Genomic DNA, 24,110 nt, shown 5'->3' on the forward strand with positions numbered 1-24,110 from the left:
TCTATCATTAACCTAACCTTTATATTTTCCCTCTATTTTCAACAGGTCGAGGTCATCGAAGGTGCTTTAAAATGCCCAGAATCAGGCACAGAATTCCCAATCACCAGAGGGATACCAAATATGCTAATAAACGAGGAAGAGTCCTAGTGAAGCCGCCACCATACCCTCCCCATGTAGATAGAACATGTTAAATATATATTGTTTGCTTTGTTACGGTTTTTATTTGTGGAATCTCTACAGTCAGGTTAATAAAGAAATTATTGACACACAATTAAATCTCCCTGATATTTATTGCAATCCAGGCTCCACTGAGCCATATTTGTATACAAGGATCTGTATATATATTTATAGGCAATGAGGTATATTACATATGCACATTATTCTATGTTATATACAGGAGGGTGAGAACCCAGAGATCAAGACTATAGCTGCATTAAGAACTGGATGCTGTGGGAATACAGAGGAAGAAAAGTGCAAAACCAATGACCATCGAGGCAGTGAGACAGGGGATATAAGGATCAGAGTACAGCCAAGATAATAGTACATAGACAGAAAAGGGTACAAAATGCAGTGCAGCACTAAACAGGGAGGGTTAACAGTCTACAATGCACAGAAAAGACAGATGGAACACACTTTCTGTAGGTCTCTGGGGAAAAAGACGTGGTCTGTACCCTTTTTTTATTTTTTTTAAATCTACTTTCTCATACTCTTCCCACCCCCCCTTTTCATTTTTCATCACACAAAAGTAAAATTAGGCCCATAAACATAACACAAAGCCAAATCTGATTAAGCAAAATGATACTCATTCTCCTAAAAACACATAATACCCAGTAAATAGATACTCGCTGGGTTTACAGACTGATTAAAGCAGCATCACCTGGTGGCTTTTGCGTTTATTGCATTCCTTGGAACAAAGTAAAGTAGTGACACCTTGTGGTTAGTGTGTTACTGACTTCAGTCTACGAACATAGTGCTGGGAATTAACCACTAAGATGTTAGTGTTTGTTTAGTGGGCCACCCTAGATCCAAGGGTAATTTCATTTCCACATATTTTCACTTTATACATTATTGGAGCAAATTTTAAATGTATTTTAAAAATAATAATTATTACTGTCATTAAGTTTCACACAATAAAAGAAACCAGTAAGAGAGTGCACCAGAATAACTTTTCAGAATATTTTTTTTTTTGTCCCATTACATATGGAGGGGTAGACTATGGCTCAACAATACATCTAAGGGATGAACAGCTCTTAGTCTATATTTTCAGAGGAGTATGCATCTTTTCTTTTTTAATTTGTACAGAAAAGTTTTTATTTTTCTTCTGGGAGATTATTCCACCCCACATATGGCTTAATTTGGAGCCAGTCACTTTATTCATCTTGCTACCTTGTCCGGCCCCAGTTCCCGTAATAGAACACATGTACGTCATGTGTGAGTCCATTATAACTTACAGGTAAAATCTGTACAGAAGAGCTGCCGGAGTCTTATTAGTCTTAGTGTCGCCTTCCATGTCTTGTTACAGTAACACCCTCCCTCCCCCGATGACCAATTAGAGATGTTTTATAGAGGAGGACTATACTCCAGTCTAGTCCATCATCGCTTCTAACATCTCCAGAAAAAGCTTGTGCATGGGTACAGTACCCTCCTCTCTTAGAGCGTGGAAATGTTGGAGAACACGGCCTGCCGTTTGGCGCAATAGCGGGAGTGTTAGAAGCAACTTCCCATCCCTACAAGCTTCCTCTGGGTGATGACTTGACTCGTACTCATTGAGGGCCTCTTGTAGAGTATCTCTGAGACGGAGAACTGCATCTGGGTCTTCGATGTGCACAGAATCTGCATTAAAAAAATATATATATTTTACATTGATTTTACAGAGCACAACAAAAGTTAAACAATGGACAAATCATACAATTTTGAAATCAAATTAAATTTTAAATGTGGCAATTAGAAAGAGAACGTTGGATAACCAGGTGAAGGTGTATTAGGAGGAAAGGGAACCAAATAAAAGCATATGATTGCAATTGAGAATAGGATATGGTACAAAAATATAAAATATTGAAAAAAAATTTTTAAAGCACAGGCTCTTTTTACCTTGTTTACTGAAAGCATAGATATTGTATGTGAACATGCACAGAGCTGCATTTTAATTTCATCACTGCAGATGTTTTTCTGGCCAAGACACTGTTTTTTAATTTTTTTATTCACATGTAAACTCAGGCAAACTTTGTTTATCATTTGTGAGCAATGCAGTCCCAGACTGACACAGCGAAAAGCACAAACATGCAGATGCAGAACAGCATTCTGCTGTCAGTGGCAGATTTACTAGCTTGAAACAAGAACGGCAAGTTAAATCTAAGATCGGATTTGTTCCCTTGCCTTATAAGAACCACAATGCTCTCATTATCCACAGTAACACAGATGATAAATGTAAGGATATTTCATGGTGATTATCATTGCAGGTGTTCAAATATTCTCAGCCAACTAGTGTGGAGTAGGTAATAGGGCTTTTTAAAACCCCACAATTTAGCCTAGAGTTTTTGGAATGTAATTTTTTTTAAATCAAAACAAAAAAAACAAAACAAGATAAGCTGATAATTTAAGGTTTGATACTAGAAACCATTCAGATATGGTGAGGTAAGTGGAAGCAATGTATGCAAGGCATAGGACAGTTACTAACCCTGTGTTACAGTATCTGTGTATCCTAACAGAGAAGGAAGCCAACACAGCTGCTTATACATTATTGGCAGCCAGGCTCCTAGGAAAGGAATTGCAGAAAAGCAATCCAGCCACATATGAACCAAAGGAACACTAGAGTTTTCGGAATATGAACATGTCTATACTGTTGTGACACCTATTTATTCCTTTCCACCCCTTATGAGGATTTGAATGGTGACTAGAACTCACTGTGCCAGTGTGCAAAATCGTGTTCTGCCTCTGGTTGACATCATCAGTGTAGAGGATCCCAGCCAATCTAATGTGTTTCCATAGGATCTGCAGGACCATCTGATGGAATGTCCAAGCTAAACTTTGCTATTGGAGGAAGTCTCTCTTGTGGCTGACAGGAAGAGAACCACTAGAGGGATGTTAACCCCTGCAAACCTACAGGCAATGTTTTCACTTACATTGTTACACAGACAGGGACACGACTACCAGACTTTAACATGAAGTTGTCTTGGTGCCTATCGTGTCCCTTTTTTGTATAAAGCAATGCTGTGCCTCATATCAACCACTCTAATGGACAAGGTTAAGGACTGCAAATACTTTAAGCTTTCATATGCAAAGTATTTACACTGGGTTCAGGTTTGAATCTAAACAGAAACTAAAGAACATGCTGTACTGGGCTGTAGACAGTCCTCTCTCTGTCAATCCAACTGTTCTTGGTGTTATATACATATATATCATAAGAGAACTGTTGAGTGTCCCATTAAAATGTAAATTTATGGGGCGTGGCTGACTGAGCAACTGCACAAACGTCTAAGAGAGGAGCTCCACTCCAGCATCGCAAAAAGAGCAGAAAATATACACTCCCACAAGCTGACATTCCACGTCTTCACACTCAGAGACCATTATGGGGTGAAAACATAAAAAAAATCAGGTACTTAGAGCCACCAAGATTGCCCGATATCCGGCTTTCATTTGAGAGGCTTACTTCACAGGCTCCCCCCAAGATGGCGCCGGAGGCCCAGACTAAGGGAGAAATGCTTCACCACCAGGCAGCAGTATACAGCCAGAATCTGATTCGGAGGGGGATTCCTCGCCAGCAACACGAAGAGACATAAGAAATCTCTTACAGGACTTCAGGAAGGTGTGGAGGGCCAACCTTCAGGAAGCACAAGCAGACCTGGGTACACTCAAACACAGAGTCAACAAAATTGAGTCCAGGGAAGCTGCACGAGACACCCAGATGCAGACCACCCAAGGCCAGAAACTTACCCGGGCGGTGACGGTGCTAGACTGAAGACACAGGCGCTGAAACCTCTGCATCAGAGGTATCCCTGAGCAAATTGGAGGGAATGAGCTGTTCCCCTGCTGCGGCGAATGATGACCTCTTTGGGCCTAAGGAGGGGAGAGAGCAACCCATTGTTGGTATCCGTGTTCAGGATCCGCAAATCGTCGTCGGCACCCACAGAAGTGCCCAGAGACCTCATAACGGTGACAACTGCAGCAAGATCAGCAATCATGTCCCGCTCCAGAGACATCGGCAACATCAGGTACGAGGGCAGCACACTCGCGATCTATGTGGACCTACCGTTTGCGGTGCTAATGGAGAAAAGGCAGCTGACCCCAGTCGCAGAGAGACTGCGAGGCGCAATAATCAAATACCGCTGGGGTATAGACGGATCGCTGGAGGTCCCACAAGATGACACAATGATTACCTTAGCCTCCTCTGGACACCCGGATGTTTTTTTCAGAGACTGAGCCTGACAATGCCTAATCCGGGGGGGGGGGAGGGGGTTGAGCCGGCTGGAACAAGTGAGCAGCGTACCCCTAAAGCCAGCACCCTAAGACCTCACCAGCCGACAACAGGGGTCCTTACACAGCACCGAAGAGTTGAGATAAGACGCTTTGTTCCTGTCTAATTTATTTACACCCACCTTTTCATAAGGTCTCTCAATAGCAATTGACCCCTATATAGGCTGTGGCGAAAGCCACTTCGCCACTGGTTTTTGGAGAGGCCAGTGTGTTGAATAAACCTTCTGTTCTACTTCACCCTCAATACTGAGTTCTGTCTCTTATTGGGGGAAACTCCTACAAGCGATTGCTATGCTCTTCATACTCCCTTGAATAATCACCAGCTCTTCTAACAGCTGTTCCTGCTTCGCTCTCTGATGGAAGAGAGGTTCACCCACTGGAACCTGGAGCCTTGTCGTAGGTCCAGGGTGGGTAGGAGACGGCGAGACCCCAACCAAGCTGCGGCGGTTCGTGGGGTCTGCAGTGTTTATGGTGTCCGGTGCGGTGCTGATAGTCCTTGGTGAGCACTAGGAGCATCCGTCGGCAGAGGTACCCAACTGGGGTACAGAAAGCTCCGTTACATAGGCCTCATAGCTTACACGCCTACCACACCTGATCAATGTAAGACTAAATGGAACAGACATAGGTCTATCCTCCCCGACATGTGTTGTAATGCTCAACCAAGTTATAAGCTTGTTAATCTATTGTGTCTCCTAATGTTACAACTATTGCACCAAGTCCATATGTGAAGCCATATGATTGTCTTATTATAACTCATATAATGGAAAAGTGTTTTATTGCATGTATAACACCAATAAAATACAAATTGCAAAAAAAAAATATATATATATATATATATAAATTTATCTTTATAGTTTTATTCTTTTTTGCATGATAATCAGTGTCTACAATTTGGGGCAAGAAGCTGTAGTATAGAGAGTTTTGAAAATTGCTGAAGTTATGCAAAATTAAAAGACAAGATGACCAACGGTGAGTGCAGATAAATTAGAATGGTTTTGAGCAAAAATTAAATAGAATATGCCTTTGGAACCTCAACCACTTAAAGGAACATTGTCACTTTTTTATTCTTTGCAAAGATCTTAGCAGCTAATATGTACGCTTATAAGGTGATGCCTGGAGGGGAAAGGGGAGTGATATATTTATGTGAAGTTATTTTTTGACTGCTCAGTAACCTGGTTCACAGCCATGTAGAAGCATCACAGATGTTCTCTCTCACATGCATAAGAAAGAGTGCAAAACAATATTCTATGGAAGATCCATTTAGATCATATAATGTTTTTTATCCTGTTGTGCAAGTTCAAAGAAATGCCATAAGGAACTATTGCATTAGAAAATTAATGTTCCCATGTACCATCACAAGTAGCTAGATGTGCCAGACAAGAGATGTTTGAAGCTCTGCCTTTCGCCAAAACAGCTCCTAAATAAAATATGATATTTATTGAGTTGAAATTTGGATAAAAGCCACACTTTTTTTTTTTAATATAAATTTTCCCCATAAATATTCTATCTTTCTGAATAACTTAAAAATGACAGTGTCACTTTAAACAAATATAACATTACACTGAAATATAGTACAGACGTGTGGATAGCAGAATCAAATTACGCTATGATTTATATTTCCATATAACGTGTTATTCTAGAAAAGAAAGTTTTTGGTAAACACTATACACAAAATCCAAAAAGGCAATTTATTTATTTTTCTGTAGGGCTGGCAACTTTTTTTTTTTTTTCTACAATATACCGTATATACTCGAGTATAAGCCGACCCGAATATAAGCCGAGGCCCCTAATTTTACCCCAAAAAACTGGGAAAATGTATTGACTCGAGTATAAGACTAGGTTGGGAAATGCAGCAGCTGCTGGTAAATTTCTAAATAAAATTAGATCCTAAAAAATTATATTAATTGAATATTTATTTACAGTGTCTGTTTTGTTGGTTTGTTATTCTTTTTACCTTTAAAACCCATCTATGTAGTACTTATAGCAAAGTAGGTGTCACATTTCAAAGTATTAACCTTTCTGAATGTTGTTTACTGTACCAATTGTTTGTGTTTATAACTTATTCACTTTGAAAGACAGAATTAAATCTTGTTTTTAGTATTTTTCAGGGCATTTAAATAAACATTTGAATGAGTTGGGTGGGGGCTTTGAGACACTCATCAAAGAGATGTTGCTGATTAAACCAGGTTTACAGCAAGGTGGTCAGATGAGATTAAAGGATTTTCTTTAAAAGGCGAATCCTAAATCTAAGCAATCTTTAAAAGTAAAACAACATTCAAAAATTGCAACAGTATGGAAACCGAAACCTTCATTAAAACAGTAAAATAATGATAATGTCTCTTTAAAAGTGTTTTATATATATTTTTACACACTTTTGTGATACAGCATCATATTTACTTATATTTTCCATTGCAATAGTATATTTTCAAATTGCGCTGGAGTGTAATCATTGACAGCATAATTAATTCTTTGAAAACGGTTTGCATTCTGTTTGTCTATATATTATTAATTCCACAAGAATACAGATTACTTTTATGGCTTTTCGTAGCTTATAAGCACAGAGTATATTTCCTAACATAAAACTCCTAAGTAGTCCTATCGCAATAATGATTGTATTTTTTTATTCTGTTTAAAAAATATATATATATATATATATAAAAAGATTATGTTTAAAATACAAAGACAATAAAAACCTTTTCTTTGCTACAATTGTTTGGATGTGGGCAGAATGTAAATAGGACAATGACCTTGGTTCTATGAAACGACGAAATGTCGAGCATGAAATTCAGAGATAATATAACCTGATTGGTGTGAAAGATTAAAACTGGTTCTGTGCGTCACCACTTACACTGAATACAGTTATGCTGATTAGGTGGCTTTACCACTGAGTACTAAGGCAAAAGAGAATATTTGCTAGGACAAAGGCCAATACAAAATCCCAAGGGTAACATTACAAAGGTCAATACAAAATTCCAAGGGTAGAATTTGTTATTGTTCAATATATTAAGATATTTAAGCGTGCACATGAGATCATACAGCAAAACCCTTGTTTTGTGGAAGGCAAGCTGAAATACAGGATGTGTCGTCTGGTTTTCAGGGTAATTGTACTTGTTTGAGGCTTGTTTGTCATATGTAGAAAGCTGAGTCAGACAGAAATGCTACTCGCTGTAAGTGGAATTCAGCAGAAATTCAAAGTTTCTAAAATACTATGCCACTTTTTTTTTTGTTTGTTTTTTTTGCAAGGAGAGTTATTTGCACCTTTTCAATTTTCTCATACAGGAAATTTCTTTCAAAATAAGCACAGAATATAAAAAAAAAAATACATTTTCAATATGTACCCCTGTATGTAAAGAATTTGAAAACATTGTGACTTAAACCACTGAGTTCTAAAAAAAAAACAAAAAAAACAGCTGGGAAGCTAAATCCCCTTGTTCCTCTTTCCTATTCTGGAGTTCCACTTTTCTAGAGGCTAAGAATGTTCTATACAAAAGTATAATGCAGAGTTCTACAGGGATTCACAAAAATGCATAAACAGTTGTTGAAATTTAGATTACGGTAGTTGGTGTACTGTAAAATATGTAGGTCTTGATCTAAACATATCTAATTCACTAAATAGGTCACTGTGTTCTAAATATCCCAGATTGTGACTCACCAGAACCTCACCCCCGGACAATCCCTCTAAAATAAATGTGTCCCTTTAAAAGGTTGGGCAGTAACAAACTGAGAAATAATGTTTTAATTAGTAAAAAGCAAACAAGTAATTCACCTTAGAAGGTCCTGTGTTGCTGCATATCCCCAGGATTTGCAGTTTCCACAATGAGCTTTTACCAAACAAGGTCAGCTAAGCCTGTTGCTTTTAAAACATTCTAAGGGATTGCTGAAGTGCTGCTTTATGTGTGAAGAATGTGTCATCTTTTTATTTTACAATTTAAAAACAAAAATGCAGATTTCAATAGAAACTGGCACTTTTATAAATTAATCTTTTTACACCCCTTGGCTGTCACTTAGACAACCAGTTATGCTACTTCCTGGTTGTTTAGCTCAGAGGAGCTAAACCCAAGAGGCAGTAAATGCCCAGAGCACCTTCCTTGTAAATACTTTTCATTGAGATGCATTAGGAGGTCTGTGATTGGACAGCAACAGAAAGTCTGGGTGGTTTTAGAAGGAGAGGGCTTGCAAAGGCTTTGGACAAGAGATCTGCAGCTTTTACAAGCTGTTTTAGATATAAATGCATAAATAAATGCATGCATGGTTTCATTGGGGGTATATCTACTAAACAGTATTTTTTTTATTATTTTTGGGATGTGCAGTGTCTCTTTAAAATATTTCCACAGGTTAATAAAAGTCTAGCACAAACGGTCATCCAACCTTTGCAAACCTATCTATCCCTGGTCCCACAGAGTAGTGGTGACTAGCACTGAAGATGCTAAGATACAAGTAGTGGTGGGTAAAAACAAAGAGGGAGGTGCAGCGCCTGGAATGTCCTTAAAATGTGTATATATAACCAAAAAAAGGAGGAGAAATCTAATAATCTAATAAAAAAAAATGATATGCACTCACACTGTATAGGAGCTTAAGTGCGGGCCCAACTTAGACCTAAGCTCCTATAAAGTGTGAGTGCATATCATTTTATATACTCTCACTTTATTGTATTTTTTACAGCAGGACAGATGCCTCTTTGTATGCACTGTATTACACAGTGACCACAGGACATAAAGTCATATCATAATCCCCTGTGCTTTACAGGTGATCAGCTGCGCAGCTGCAGGTGATTATACTAACTCACAAATGTTTTCCCTAGTTCAGTGATCTCAAACTTCCGCCACATAGATGTTGCAAAACTACAGCTTCCCTTATTCAAAGAATTCTGGGAATGTGGTAAATTCCCCTCTTATTGTAAAGTGCTGCGGAATAATAATCAACATATGGGTTGTGGGATCTATGACGGAGATCCCTGCCCGAGTCCATCAGAAACACAACATGGACATATCTGCTCTGTACAACCTCTCATTGCATGAATGATGGTGGTGTAACAATGTCCTCTGAATAAGCAAAAGTCAGTAGTCCAATTAAAGGTATATGCACGTGCCCCCACCACTTGTTATTTTCCACTATTTTACCATTTTTCCTAGGCACAGTTCTTGCTCACCTGAATTTGTGAGTGTGAGTGCTTTCAGCATGACATACTCCTCCCTCTCCACTCTCAGAGCTCGGTACTTTCTAACAAGGTGCAAAATACAGGAGCAGAGGTCAGAGAGACGAACGGAGCGTGAGGACTCCTCGTCCAACACAAAATCCTCTGCAAATACTACTTCATCTTCATAAGGTAGTGAGCGGAACACAACCCCAAGGAGAAGGACCTCCATCCACACACTCTGTAGGAGGCTCATCTGATCGGAAAGTGAAAGGGAGGAGAATCCTAAGAACAGAAAGAACAAGTTTCCTTTAAGACCTTTTTAAGAAGAGATGAGTTCTCAACAAAAACGTGGGAATATTTAAAGCAACCTGTTATTTACAATACAGTACATACTTCTGGCAATAAAATATTATCTAAACAATGTGCAAGCAGACTACCTGGAAAATATATTTTAAAAAAAAACTCCTAAACAAGGAACTGGAATTTCTTTACTTTTAGCACAACCAAAGAGCTAATGGTTGTGCTAAAAGTTTTTTAAAATTTCACTTTCTTTATTTTTACTTTTAACTTACAGGCTAGGCAAAGTAGGTAATTTAGTTAACTCTGGCACTGGCGTTCATACATACAGAATTTCTCTTCTGGACACCCGAGGCATAATGCGGGAATAAGGTCCCCAAAATGCAGAAGTGCTAACGTGGTATGTTTTTTAACGTATCTCTGCTGCTATAGTCACTCCAGTAAAAGCTGAACAGAGGACTAAGAGCATCCCAGTGTACCCACAATGCCAAACACAAGACTAGTTGTAATTTCTATTTGCCACAGGCTATCCTTTCCAATCAAATCCTAAAGCTAAGTAGCTTCCTGCTATATAAATGCTAACAATAAGGTTTCCCCATGTCATTTTTTTTACGACAGGTTCAGTTAAAGAGAATAGGAGGAGAAACAAAAGAACACAAGTTAATTGGGAGTTAGGGGCTAAATCACTTTGTTTATGCAGTTCTAATCATACCTCCAATGCATGTGAACTACACAGACTCCCTAAACAATTCCTGTAAAGCGAGATATAATATTTAAACTTCTTTTATTGCACAGCCTGTTTAATTTTAGAGATAAAACCTTCTGCAGTACACTGTCACATCTGATTGAAATGAAACCACATTTTTCATGCAGGCTGTGTGCGTCATAGTCAGGGGATGTGTGGCTAGGGCTGCATAAACAGAAACAAAAGGGATTTAACTGAGCAGTGAGACGGTAGGGACATGATCTATAACCAGACTTCCCCAAACTCCGGCCTTCAGATGTTGCTAAACTACATCTCCCATGATTCTATGAATGAAATAGATAGGTTGAGAATCATGGGAGTTGTAGTTCAGCAACATCTGGAGGGCCAGAGTTTGGGGAAGCCTGATCAAAACACAAAAACTGCTTCATTAAGCTAAAGTTGTTTTGGTGCTTAGGGTAAATCTTTAAATGAGATTTACAGAGAAGTTTGTGAAATTAGTTTTATCTAATTTGCTTACTTTCTGAGTGAAGAAATGTATTTGAATGCGAACATTAGAGGATAGAGAACTAAAAATTGTCAGGACCATGTACCTGGGATGTTTTTTGCCCAACTGATTATTATGACAATCTCTCGGTCTGCAAGGTCACAAAGTGTGCTCATTGATTTCAGATAGCCATCAGGAAGCGCTGGGTCTGGCATTGCAAACAGCTTGTCTGGCTCCGCAACCAGCAAGTGTGACACAACTGCGTTCATAGGAACTGAAATGGACAGGAGAGTGATTAAGTAACATGTGAAAATCAGACAGGAATGTGATAGAGAGGGGAGAGAATGTCACCGCCAAGCACTGAGAAATAATTCAGAAGAATCAGTAAAACAATTGTGGACACATATTGAAAATATGACACAGTTACCTATTCCTTTGGCTCTTGTTTATATCAAGGAATTCAGAACAATAAATGATAAACTTTGAACAATTAGCATAGGAACAAATTGCATTCCACTGCAGATTGTTCCAACATTGCAAATTTAGCCTAGAACTGTTCTTGAATGGTATTGCCAATTGTGCAAATATGGGAAGATGAAGAGGATGTTAAAAGGGACACTTTAAGCACCAGAACCACTACAGCTTAATGTAGAGATTTTGCTGGAAAGAGCCCATCCCTGCACCCTATCATTTGTAAAAAAAAAACGCCTTTTCTGTGTTAAGGCAGTGTTTACATTTATCCCCAAGGGCATTTCTAGTAGCCGTGACTCAGGTAGGTGTTATCATGATCGGCATAAACATATGGGATAATGTATCGCTATGAAGAGATGCTGATTGCCACCCATGAGTAATAGGCCCACCAATGCTTCTCTAAAGAGGAGCATTGGATTGGCTGAGATCATCGGTAATGAAGACTTTAGCCAGTGGTAGGCAGCAGCTGTGACAAGACCAGCGTGGTTATGGAGAAAATGTGAGTAATTATCCTTTTTTTAGGCTTATGGGGGAGAGGCCGTAACTTTAAACATTAACCCCTTAAGGACCAAACTTCTGGAATAAAATGGAATAATGACGTGTCACACACGTCATGTGTCCTTAAGGGGTTAAAGTCTCCCTATAAGTACAGAAAGAGGAAGGTGAAAGACAAAGTGACAATAAGATAGGGAAAGAGGCTGTGGTTAGGGTGGGTACAAGCAATTATATATTTAGATTTTTTAGATGCATTATGCTAGTCTTCGTACATGCATCTTTCATCAACCACAAGCACCCACTCTTCTTTACATATCTATTTATATCTAAGACACCCATGAAACAAAACACACACTCTCTCCTTTAGTCATGTATACTATAGCACACACACACTCTCCCTTGGACATGACTGAAAGCACACACTCTCTTACACGTGTATACAAAACATTCACTATACTCTTACACATGTATAGAAAACACACACTACATTCTCCATTACACATGCACACAAAACACTCCCTTACACAAAAATATATGAGTTGTCCTTCCTAGGCCAGCTGGTTTCTGTCTGCCACTAAAATCTATTTTTTTTTATCTGGATTATGGAATTACTGTAAAGGAGTGGTTATGATAGTGACAGACTGGTACAGAATCTTACCTTGCTTCTTCACCATATTTGCTGGACCTTGCTGGACATGTCCTCCTGGGGTATATTGCATAATATCTCCTTCGGGCCTCCTTTTGTATTTTTGACGACCACCTCTTACACGATCCAAACGTACTCCTGCACAAAACCGGGAAAAAAATACAAACTCATTCGAAAACTCAAAGCAAAGGTATATTAAACACTGCAAAAAGCTAGTGATGTGGACCGGAATGTATTCACAGAGCCAGGAAGCAAAGACGTATACTGCATTACAGCAATACATAAATTAAGAAAACTCAGACAAGATTAAATGTCTGATAAAGATTAATTTAGTGATTAGTACATGGATTCATAATGACAGCTATCAAGGTCTAGCAACGCATTCACAAATATCTATTAACTTATAGTCACGGACTAATGGGTTTGTCTTTAAAATCTCTGCATCAGAAGGCACACGGCATTCTATTAACAGGACATTTAAAGTACAGAAGGCCTATTGTAAGTAAGTTAATTCTCCTATGCAGCTTTATGGACTTTGGGTACATCAGGTAGGCACATCATTGGTCATTCATGATTGGTAGTTGTATTATTCTAGCTCAAGACGTGGAGAGGTTTTTCAAAGATATTGGACCAGAAAGAAATATGTATGACATTTGCCCCTTTCTTAGATGTTTAAAGTGACCAATGTGATGAAAATAAGAGTAGCCATTGATGTTTGGTCAACTTTATGTTTAGAGTTTCAACCCCATCATGTATTTTTGTTTCAATTACCTTGCTGACACAAAGTTTGTCACATTTGTAGGGATCGTCCGATCTCCCCCATAACACACCTAATTCAATCTTCCACAACGTTCTATTCCATTCTTTAATAATTCCATCACTTCTTCTCCTCTACCCCCTTTTACATTATTACATGCACTGGACTGTTTAAAAAAATGTCAGATGTTTGTTTTTTCCAAAAAGGCAGCAATTAAATGAGGTGGCACTTTATCGAAATGCCGTTGCAGATCACAATCTGTATAATTAACTATTGTCATCAACACAATATTGGAGTAGCCTTTTAAACACACCAATGTGAAAATTGCTAGTATTCCTTATATAAAATGTACAAAGACTCTTTTTACAGTGATAGTTATGCATACAACATTGATTGCACCTCCCACATAACGATTTCATTAACACCTCTCTGTTAAAGCCAGCTAAGTGATTTCTGCTCCAATTTCTCCCCCACTCCAATTTTATCCACTGGTGTAAACACACTACTTATATATGAACTGATATACAGAATTACAGCTGTTAAAAGGAAATGATTGCTTAATGCTGTCTTAAACTCACATTAGCAGAACAGTACTTTCTGATGACGCAGGAAAAATTCCCAAAAGAAAAAAAACCACATCTAAAAGGAAGCACTTGCATGTATGAGGACCCGGATGGCAGTACAAAAATTACCATAGACTTGGAAATAAAAAACACAAACAACAATACTACAATGACACTACAAATGCAGCTACAGCAGGATAATTAGAACAAAGAGTACATATGACTCACCTTCCTTAAGCATGCCTACACGGAGGCACTTTGTAAATCGACATGCTTGACAAGCCTTTCTGCGCCTTTTGGTAATTTCACACTCATTGCTGGCTGGACAACTGTATTCAATGTTACCTACGACAAGAAAACAGGAGGAAAGCAATCTTAGACAGGTGGTTTCAAGAGGAATATTCACTAATAAGCTGTTTTGCATTAAAACACAGCATCCATGAATAGTCTGTATGTTACGTTGACTGTTTATATTTACATTTTTCAATCTATCAGCATTTCTGATTTATTTTTAATAATCATTTCAAGCCTAGTCAGGGAAGTATATTGATCTGAGTTTTGAAATAGCAAGCCTAATTAAGCTTCGTCTCCTTGTCACTCCAAGATCTTACATAAGATTTTAAAAGTACAAGATTGAAGCACAGCAAGTACCACTAAAAGCAGCCTTGACATTACCAAATTACAGTTTTGACAAACAAGCTAACCATGGGTCCTTTAAAACTATTATTAGTGCCTAACTTTTACGTCACTGTATATTGATCACTAGACATGTACAGACATTAAAGTACAAAGCACTACAAGGGGTAATGTAAACATATAGTAAATACATCCATGCCAACACTAAAAAGATTACCAGGAATAAGGTTCTGCTTACCTATCTGGCTATGAGCTAGACTCAGCCGAGTAGGAAAATAACAAATCATCACAACTCACAAGGACACCATATGTTTTACGCATTTCGTGGTTCTCAAGCACTTATTCATAGACTTATGAATAACTGCTTGAGTAGCACGAAACGCGTAAGGCTTGTGGTGTCCTCTGGGTGATATTATTTTGATACATTTGTGTGCACTATTTTCTATATCATCACCATTACATATTTAAATAACTTTTAATGGGTTTTCAATAAAAGAGTAGTTTTTATTTTTGAAGTTTTAGTTTTCACATGTTGAACACTAAAAAGCTATAACATCACATATACAACATAGTGTGACAATATTAATCAAAAAGAATTTAAAAGGGGAGATGTTTGTAGACAAAATCAGGTGCTATTTGTACTGCAAAGCACTAAATGCATAGATTTAATCTATTGCTGATTACTTTTTATTTAGCACTTTGCCTCAATATAGCACATGTTTTCCCCTGATACATATCCCCTATAATATGAAAAATGGTTTAAAGGGACACTAATGCATTATAACAATTTCTTCTCATACCGCTTCAACCATATACATACCGCTTCATACCAGCAATGAGCAGCTGTGATAAGTTAAATGCAGTCAGCTGACACTCCGAGTTAATCACCGCCACCCACTACTGCTCAAGCCACTGCTTCCTCATTAGCTAGAGCAGATCAAAGGGTATGAGCTGCTGGAGACTATCATTTAGCAATAAACCATTAAAATGAGTGTCCCTTTAACAATATATTAAGTAAGGTTCTAAATTGTCTGTGGCCGTTGGGCTCCTCCAAAGTTTTTAACTCCTTAAGGACCAAACTTCTGGAATAAAAGGGAATCATGACATGTCACACATGTCATGTGTCCTTAAGGGGTTAAAAGCTGTCTCCTAATTATGGTCTGTATTTATCCTCTATTTTATATACATGTATCCACAACTCTATGTAATGGAAACTAAAGATTATAATTAGGAGCATATATTACAGTAAATAATATATATATATGCCAATGATACCAGCTATCTTGAAATTCTGGCAGACTTGGAATGCAAAGACAGTGTCAGGACAATTCAAGTAGTCCATACCACAATTTTAGAGCCACACATCAGATATCTATGGAGGTATCTGAAGTAATCCTTGCAAAGTTTTTTCCGGTGAAAGATTCTGTCTAAACCAAGAAATACAGAAAGAGAAAAAGTATGCGAATCTCCTTCTTTTACAGGGTTGCCAGTAATTGGCTTTTAACATTGGCTGAAAACAGGAACTTGATGAGATTTCTCTCAGATCTTTAACTGTATACCAGCGGTTCCTAAACTGTGTGTCGTGGCACCCCAGGGTACGGGGCACACAGGGACGCCGCAAAATATTTCCCCGGTGATATGATAGCACTGGAAAACATTTCTGCTTAACAAGGGCCCGGTCGGGTATCGCGGCTCTTTGAGACTGAGATCGGGTTTGTGTAGTGTCAGCAGGCTGGGAGGAAGTGACAGCCTGTCACTTCCTGCAAGTTTTGTGGAGAGAGATAGCATGTGGGGGAGAGGAGGCAGCATGAGTGGAGGGAGAGGAGAAGGAGCACGAAGAGCTGCTCCAGACCTCTCACTCCCACCAGCAGGAACAGACCTACAAGCAAGCCACCCTCCTGGACACACAAGGTAAGCTAACAGGAGGGTGGCTGTAGAGTTGGCTAGAGTAATAAGGAATAAACTGTTGTCAATTGCAGAACATTCCACCAAACAGAAAAGTAACCAACAACAATGAGCAAATTGACAACTATGTGCAAAATACATTATGCTAATAAAGGCAAACAAAACCCAAAATAGAAGCTTAGGCATTGGATCAGTTATAACATAAACAATGCCTCGGGCTTACTAGCATTCTAAGAATACTGACGTCTGCATTCTTCTCTTGAGTCCACTCTTGCTGGGAGCAGTGCACATTTTTGTTTTGGCAAAAACCTTAAGAGCTTATATCCTAAATAGTACTGTTGTGGGTTTTTAAATAACCATTCCAATATATATATATATTTATTTATTTTTTATTTTTTTCTCAAACAAACCTTTCTCACTGGGAAGCTATAATAAGCTTATAAGGTTATCTTACACTCTTAGCCTAACACTTCCTGTCTTGGGGATAGGCAACCTTCGGCACTGCAGATGTTTTGGACTACACCTCCCATGATGCTGTGCCAGCATTATAGCTGTAAGAGCATTGTGGGAGATGTAGTCCACAACATCCAGAGTGCCGAAAGTTTTCTACCCCTGCGAGTCTAGCCTATTAAAGAAGAAAAGGCCTAAGAAAAGGCTTTTTTTCCTCTTTAATAAAACGTCCATTGAAACTACTAGCAACTGGGTTTTAAACTCCAAATGCAATGGTCAACGATAAAAGCGATATTGAAGCCATACACTCCTGCTGTGCAAAGTTTATGGGAAGTGCACAGTTTTGCCATTCAAAATAACAGAAAGGTCAGGATTGGCAGAGGATTGTTACTTAGCAAGTATCATTCAGAAATTAGTATATTTAGGTTTATTATATGCATTTTGCGTGTGTTTATCTGTATTATGTATTAAAAAGAGACTGGACAAGTGCCTGCCTAATGTTAATTCTGTGCAAAAAATGCATCTGTCGTCAGCCCACACTACACACCGGTGACAGATGTAATGAGCTTCTTACAGCTTAAATATCCCCCCAATCCCTCTCTCAATGAGACTTCTTCACATCCCTACATTCTTTATTATTTGCCCATTTTTTATTTGTTTTTTTTGTAATTACCTCCCTCGCTTGTCAACAAGTCCCAGTCCCACACTGGCTCAGAGCACGCGCATGCACTCTGAGTCAATGAGAATGGTCCAATCAAATGTTTCTCTATGAGAAGCACTTTACTGGACCACAGAGAGGGCAGCAGTGGCATCAGATGGGGCGTAGAAGCCAGCGACGGGGCTTCGCTATCCCCTGAACTCCAGGTACATAAAGGCTTGTTTTACAGGTTTATGGGGATAGGGGATTACTAATTACTAATGCCCAATAGGGTATTGTAAATTTAAAAATAAAAAAAGCAGCCGTTTAGTTAAAACTCATTAAAACATCCTGCCCACGCACCTGAAAAAGATTGGATAGGCTTCATCACAAAATCATTTAACACTCGTAATGCACTTTTGTTCACCAGTCATATGGATTTTTTTTTTCTGCTAAACCAAATTCACAAAGTTTTACACTGCAGCCTCTCAATTTGTGTACGTTTAACTATCAACCGAGATCCACAGTCCTTAGTACCAGTTTAGTACAAAATTTTAAGGTTGGAAAAAGAAACACATTTTTGGTAAAGTTTTAGAGGTCCTACACTGACATTGGCATTCCCCTGGCTCACCTTGAATAGTTCTCTTAAAGAAGGCCTTGCATGCTTCACATGACGCTACTCCGTAATGATATCCTGATGCTACGTCTCCACACACCAGACACAGACGCTTAGGAATTGAGTTGAGAACATATTTGCCCCTTCCAGGGGTATCATCCTGCTCCTCTTCACCTCCTCTGCAACATCGAGGTCCTTGGAGGTCAGGCCCATGCCCACTGCTGTCACTAGATCCACTTGGACTCCGGCGCCCAATACTTTCTGGTGTCCCTGGTTCCGCCTTGATGCACAAATCAGGGCGTCTGTCACGGGAAGACATGCTGTAAAGGAGCCCTGCACAGGACATAGGAAAAGTGTGAGTGCATCCTGAAACAAAAGAGACAAAACAGACAAAGCATCCGTAACATATACATGAAGTATGTAAGATTATAATAAATATAGTCTAGATAATAGATAATATAATTCATTATTTAAAAGATCAACTCTCTGCAATACTTTGCATAATACGAATAAGCCAAAAATAAAAACTATATATAAGAGGTTGACAAATATTTGGCTTGGTGAATTGTTAGTGTAGGACACACCTAAGACGTTTTGCACTAACTTGGCAAGTGAGCTTACATTGTAATGGCCATTGGAGTGATACTAAAAATATCCAGTTATATCAATGTACATATGGATTTGTGATAACACTCACGTAACTTTGTTTTGTTTCTATAAAACTTTTTCGGCTTATGTACGATCTGAGGTGTGCCAAAATCGCCGGTTAAGGAAAGCTTGAAGAAGGCCAACCAGGGTAGATCATTTATAGAATAATTAAAGGAAGAAAATTGGGTGGGGATCACATCACTGGAGAGCAAGAGGTATGGCAGTGCACTCCATTTAAGAAGAGCATAACCCCAGCCACATATACAAGCCAAACATATTGGCCTTACATTTGTTTTGTTAAAGAACCAGACTTAATTTGGTCCCAACCTGTTTTGTGTTTCTAAAATAGGGAATATGCAACGCTCTTTAATCAATAAAATTTAGGCTCTGGAAATGGAATCTTACAAGAGACTCCAATTAGCTCAGCAAATAGTGAATTTTAACAAAGACTTACAAAAGAATCCAAAATGACCAGACAAGCACAATATTTCTGCAGACTCTTAACCAACACTCAATGTTTAGTAAATAAAGCCTTTGTGCACAAGTCAAATCAGCATGCTTTATAAATATCCCTTAACAATGGCCCATTACATACGCATATCAGATTAAGCTCAATATAAAACAATACTAGACTTGCAGAACCTAAAGCTAATAAAAAAAGAAGACAGTCTCCAGAAATGCTCCCCATGCTTAATTATAGACACTATACTAAACAGACAGTATCTTAGGCTAATGAAAGGGCCAACTAGAGTGCACGAACATAGAATATGGGAGAACAGGGGTAAGGAAGACCTTTGCTCTGCTCAAAGCGCATATACACAATTTAGTCAGACAGGTTTTGCAATACCCCAAGGCAAAAAGAAGAGAAGAAAACCAGTAGCAACAAAGTATTGCAAAGGCCATGTTTAGGGCTAAGCACAGGAGCATTTGCAAGATCTATATTAACGCATTAAAATCGAAGAATATTTATGAAGTCATGTCTGCACTCACTGATCCTCAAAAACAGTAAGCCTCCTAAATTTGAAATCGATTGGTACAGTGACCTCCTTGAAATACCTCCTCACCATCTTATGCTCCTTAAATTGTAATTATAGATATTGACTAGTGTTTATGACTATGCTAACTCACGGTTCTTTGTTTAGTTTTGTTCCTTAATTGCTCTCATGTCTTACTTCTTTTTGTTGATTCTCTGAGCTCAATACTTATTTGAATGCATGGTAATTTCTAGGGTGTATGATGATACTTAATATTCTATATCCATAAAATGAAATAAAATATAAGTTTAAAAAAAAAAAAGAATTAGGAACAGGGGTTGGCTAAATGTTTGCAAAACTTTGCAGCCACTGTCGACCTTGCCTGGAATAAAGGTCACCACATTCAGTGCTGCAATTTTCTACATTTTTCATTTTTGAGCAAGTCTCATTGTACAGTGTCCCCAGTAGCGAATTAATATTAATACTACCCAAAGGTGCGTGCCACAAGTAAGAGTCACACCAACAGGACTACTCACTAATTGGCAATTGCAAATATTGGGCCAATAGCCATACAATTCCCCAACTCAGCTATTTTTCGTTTGCCACATGTGCTAAGTTGGCTGAAAACTGGCAATATCAATGTCAAGTCTCCATAATTCCTGGTTTACTGAATAAACCAGCGAGTATTTCGAGAAAAATCGCACAGCCATAAAGGAAAGTAAACAATAGTTTTTGATGTGAACTGTTTCATTGGTAGAGGTTACTGTTGGTTTATAAATACAGAAAGGGCAAAGAGGATACACAAGAGATCTGGGTAGCAGTCTACCATTTGGAAAGTCAGGGTAGCACTATATTAAATAGATTGTAAGCTCTTGGGGAAGGTCTGCCTCTTTCTATTCACAATTGTTTGTCACTAATTTGTAATTTTTTATCCCCTCTGTAAAACTGTGAAGCACTGTAGTTACCAGAACCATTACACAAGTCACCAGAACCACTACAGCATAATGTAGTGGTTCTGGTGTCTATACCTTGACCCCGCAGGCTTGTCAATGTAAACGCTGCCTTTTTGTGGAAAAGGCAGTGTTTACATTGCTGCCTAGTAACACCTTTAGTGGCTGTTACTCAGACGGCCACTAGAGGTGCTTCATGTATTAGTACTGCACAATGTGCAGCACTGGCATTCAGTGTGTCCTCCTCTGCATGGATAACCTGGCCCCTCCCCATAGAGGTGCACTGATTCAATGCATCTCAATAAGGAGATGCTGACTGGCACAGTGCAGCATTTTATTGCGCATGCACAATAGCTTCTCGATGCTTTCATATCGATTGGCTGAGATCATCCAGATTGAGGATTTCAGCATTGGAGGTAGAACAAGGCTAGGACACTCAGTAAACTCACCTTTTCACTGCTCTGACAGAAGGGCTGGGGAGCTAAACAGCCAAATCAGAACTACAGTGTCAAGAATACATGTTTGTATTCCTGACACTATAGTATTCTTTTAATATAATAGCAATAAAGGACAAAATGGAACCAGGACAGTGAACACTGCTCTATACAGATATGGTACCAATCCTGTGAGTTGCGCAGAATTAAGAAAGTCAGATAGGTACAGAACAGGATGGGGCTTTGTCATAGTACTATTGGTCAGAGAAAACTTTCAACCTTTGTCCCTTCTGCCTTCTAATTACCCTCCAATTTCCCAGTTCACTGAATTCAGTTTCTGGGAATGAAATGCACTGCATTTACGAGGTCAATAAATTTCTAAAAGGACATCCTGAGCGGTCAAAAAAAAACAAACAAAAGAAAAAACAACAAAACAAAAGTTCATGATTAGAAGTGTAACAGTATAAAAGTGCAAAAGGTTTATCTCCTGTGTGTCACATAATTTAATACTCTTGCGGTTTATACAAATAAAGTTATTACTGATATCAAAAACCGCCCACAGCAATACAGTAATCCTTGACATTGAAATCCCATTTTAGCAGAGCTTTAACATATTTGCCATATTCGGCACTAAAATATAAGTTGGCGCTATATCTAAATAAAAGTAAAATCAATTCATGCACACTATTCACACTGAGTGTTATCAATGCAACTGTATATTTCTGACATGTACACACATATAGAACAATATGTTAAACTAGAATACATGTAGTGGTGTGAAATTAGACATTTTGTGCATAAAACTCAGATTATAAGTGCTATCGTACAGTCTCCTGAAGCTGGTGTACGAAGAGATTGGTGACTGACCCAATCTCTAGTCTGGGTTCATCTGTTAACTCCCTATGACCTTGGTTCAAAGTCACTGTATTTCTTTCAGGAATAAAAAGAGTGCAAGCTTTGCATATGCCATGCATATGATTTTGTGTAGTATAATTCTTATATATTATCTTTATAGCAACTACTACTACTTAGAAATGCATGTTCCAGGTGTGCCCCCATTCCCCTTTTTTCTGTGTTAAATTAAAAAGCAAACATAGTTCTGTTACGCTTAGACATTTTATAAATTTGAGGTAAAAGTAGGACTTTTAAAACAGAATTTTGTAACTTCACTTAGAAATGATATATCTACATGAATACAAATAACATAAAGATATACTATATATGATACATAAACTATGATAATTATGTTTCTCAAGTGAAATTTAAGATAGCATTATGGAGGATACAGGGGGAACAAGAAGCATATTGCAATAAAATAAACCGTTGTTGCAATTCCCAAAACAAATGAGCTGTTGGGTAAGGCAATATTTACAAAGTCATTTGTTCATTCAAGATGCAAACAGGCATATCCATAGAACACTTAGTTAAAACCACATAACCTGGAATTTTCAAACAGTCTATCAGTGGACGCATTCTAAACACAATTAAAAATTAGAGATTCTTTTATAGATTTAAATATTAATTTAGTATTTTAGCATTAACCAGTCAATTAAAATAAAATTCAAATGAATAAATTCATATTGAGGTTATAAAAAAGCACACATCTATAGATATGCTTATATATATATATATATATATATATATATATATACACATATATACACATACACACACACACACACACACACACACACACACACACTGTCTAATAATAGTGAAAGTACAAATGAGTTGGCAAGAGAAGCAAAACTTACTACTCCGTATTTCTATGCTGACGTCTCAATTGAAAAGGGACATATATAAAGAGCAATACAAATTATCATAGTAACAGTGAACTGGGTATTGTTAATATGCACCTTTTTATGACAATAAAACATTTTTATTACATGCAAACACATAACACAACAATTCCTAATAAACAAAATACAAAACTGCTTACACCCCAATACATACACACAACTAACACACTAAATATTATTACTATTGTTATTATTTATGAAGCACCAACAAATTCTGTAGCGCTGTTCAATAGGTGGACTAAAAGACATGTATATGCAACAAGACAAGCAGGACGCACAGGGACAGTGGGTGTAGAGTACATACATTTGGTTTGCAGTCTTAACTTCTTAGTAATAAGGGATGCAAAATATACAAAAGGTACAATAGAATTCACATCTTACAACACAAACACACACACACACATAAAAGATCAAACACACACATATGACAAACATAATTAAACACGTTCACGGATACCATAAATATAAATAAAAGCGCACACATATACCATAGACCCCTCCTGCTGCGAATACTCACGTCAGGGTCCTGTTGTCATTCCGCTGTGTGGATTCCTAGGGTCCAGTGTCACTCTGGTCTACACACTGTCTGTCTCTGTATATGTGTGAGTATTTGAAGTAGTACACATATGTGTTAACAGTCTGGCTGTGTGACAGTACACACTGAGTATGCCTGGCTAGCTCTGTGTAGCTGTGCAGTGTGTGTACATGGTCCTACAGACACACTCAGTGTATACAGTGTGAGTGTTGCTAGTTAGCTGTAGTGGCTGCAGTGTATGTATAGTGCTGGCTGTAGGACACAGCAGAGGACAGAGCTTTTTCCCCCTCTCTCACACACTAGCAGTGTCACACACACACACATACACACACACAAGCACACTTCCTACTGTAGCTCCTCCCTCCTCCTCTGCTCTGACAAGCTGGGAAGGGGCGTGGCCTCGGTGACCGCATGCTCACCAGCCTCATTACATATTCCATGAGTCTGACAGGGGGGCTGGGTGACCTCTACTGCGCATGCTCCCCAGCCTTATTGCA

General features: G+C 38.4%; 2 protein-coding genes across 3 annotated transcripts in view; one reads left to right on the forward strand and one right to left on the reverse strand.

Moving 5' to 3' along the window:
* Window positions 1–283, forward strand: part of TRMT112 (tRNA methyltransferase activator subunit 11-2) — a 31,265-nt gene extending 30,982 nt beyond the window's left edge. The window contains exon 4 of the mRNA XM_063438082.1: window positions 46–283. Coding sequence (XP_063294152.1) covers window positions 46–147 — 102 coding nt within the window. The 3' untranslated portion in view covers window positions 148–283. The remainder of the gene's footprint in view (window positions 1–45) is intronic.
* Window positions 272–23,977, reverse strand: ESRRA (estrogen related receptor alpha). 2 transcript variants are annotated; one of them, XM_063438079.1, is made up of 7 exons: window positions 23,596–23,977; window positions 18,289–18,639; window positions 14,258–14,374; window positions 12,722–12,847; window positions 11,204–11,371; window positions 9,623–9,892; window positions 272–1,833 (listed from the first exon to the last, which is right to left on the reverse strand). In XM_063438079.1, the coding sequence occupies exons 2-7, from the start codon at window positions 18,617–18,619 to the stop codon at window positions 1,586–1,588; spliced, it is 1,260 nt and encodes a 419-aa protein (XP_063294149.1). In that variant the 5' UTR covers window positions 18,620–18,639; window positions 23,596–23,977; the 3' UTR covers window positions 272–1,585. The 2 variants fall into 2 exon arrangements, with proteins under 2 accessions (XP_063294149.1, XP_063294150.1); XM_063438080.1 differs by having other exon boundaries at window positions 18,289–18,606; window positions 23,596–23,976.
* Between the last annotated feature and the right edge of the window lie 133 nt (window positions 23,978–24,110).

This window comes from Pelobates fuscus, chromosome 12, assembly GCF_036172605.1.
Source record: "Pelobates fuscus isolate aPelFus1 chromosome 12, aPelFus1.pri, whole genome shotgun sequence".
In the NCBI taxonomy this organism is placed as follows: Eukaryota; Metazoa; Chordata; class Amphibia; order Anura; family Pelobatidae; genus Pelobates; species Pelobates fuscus.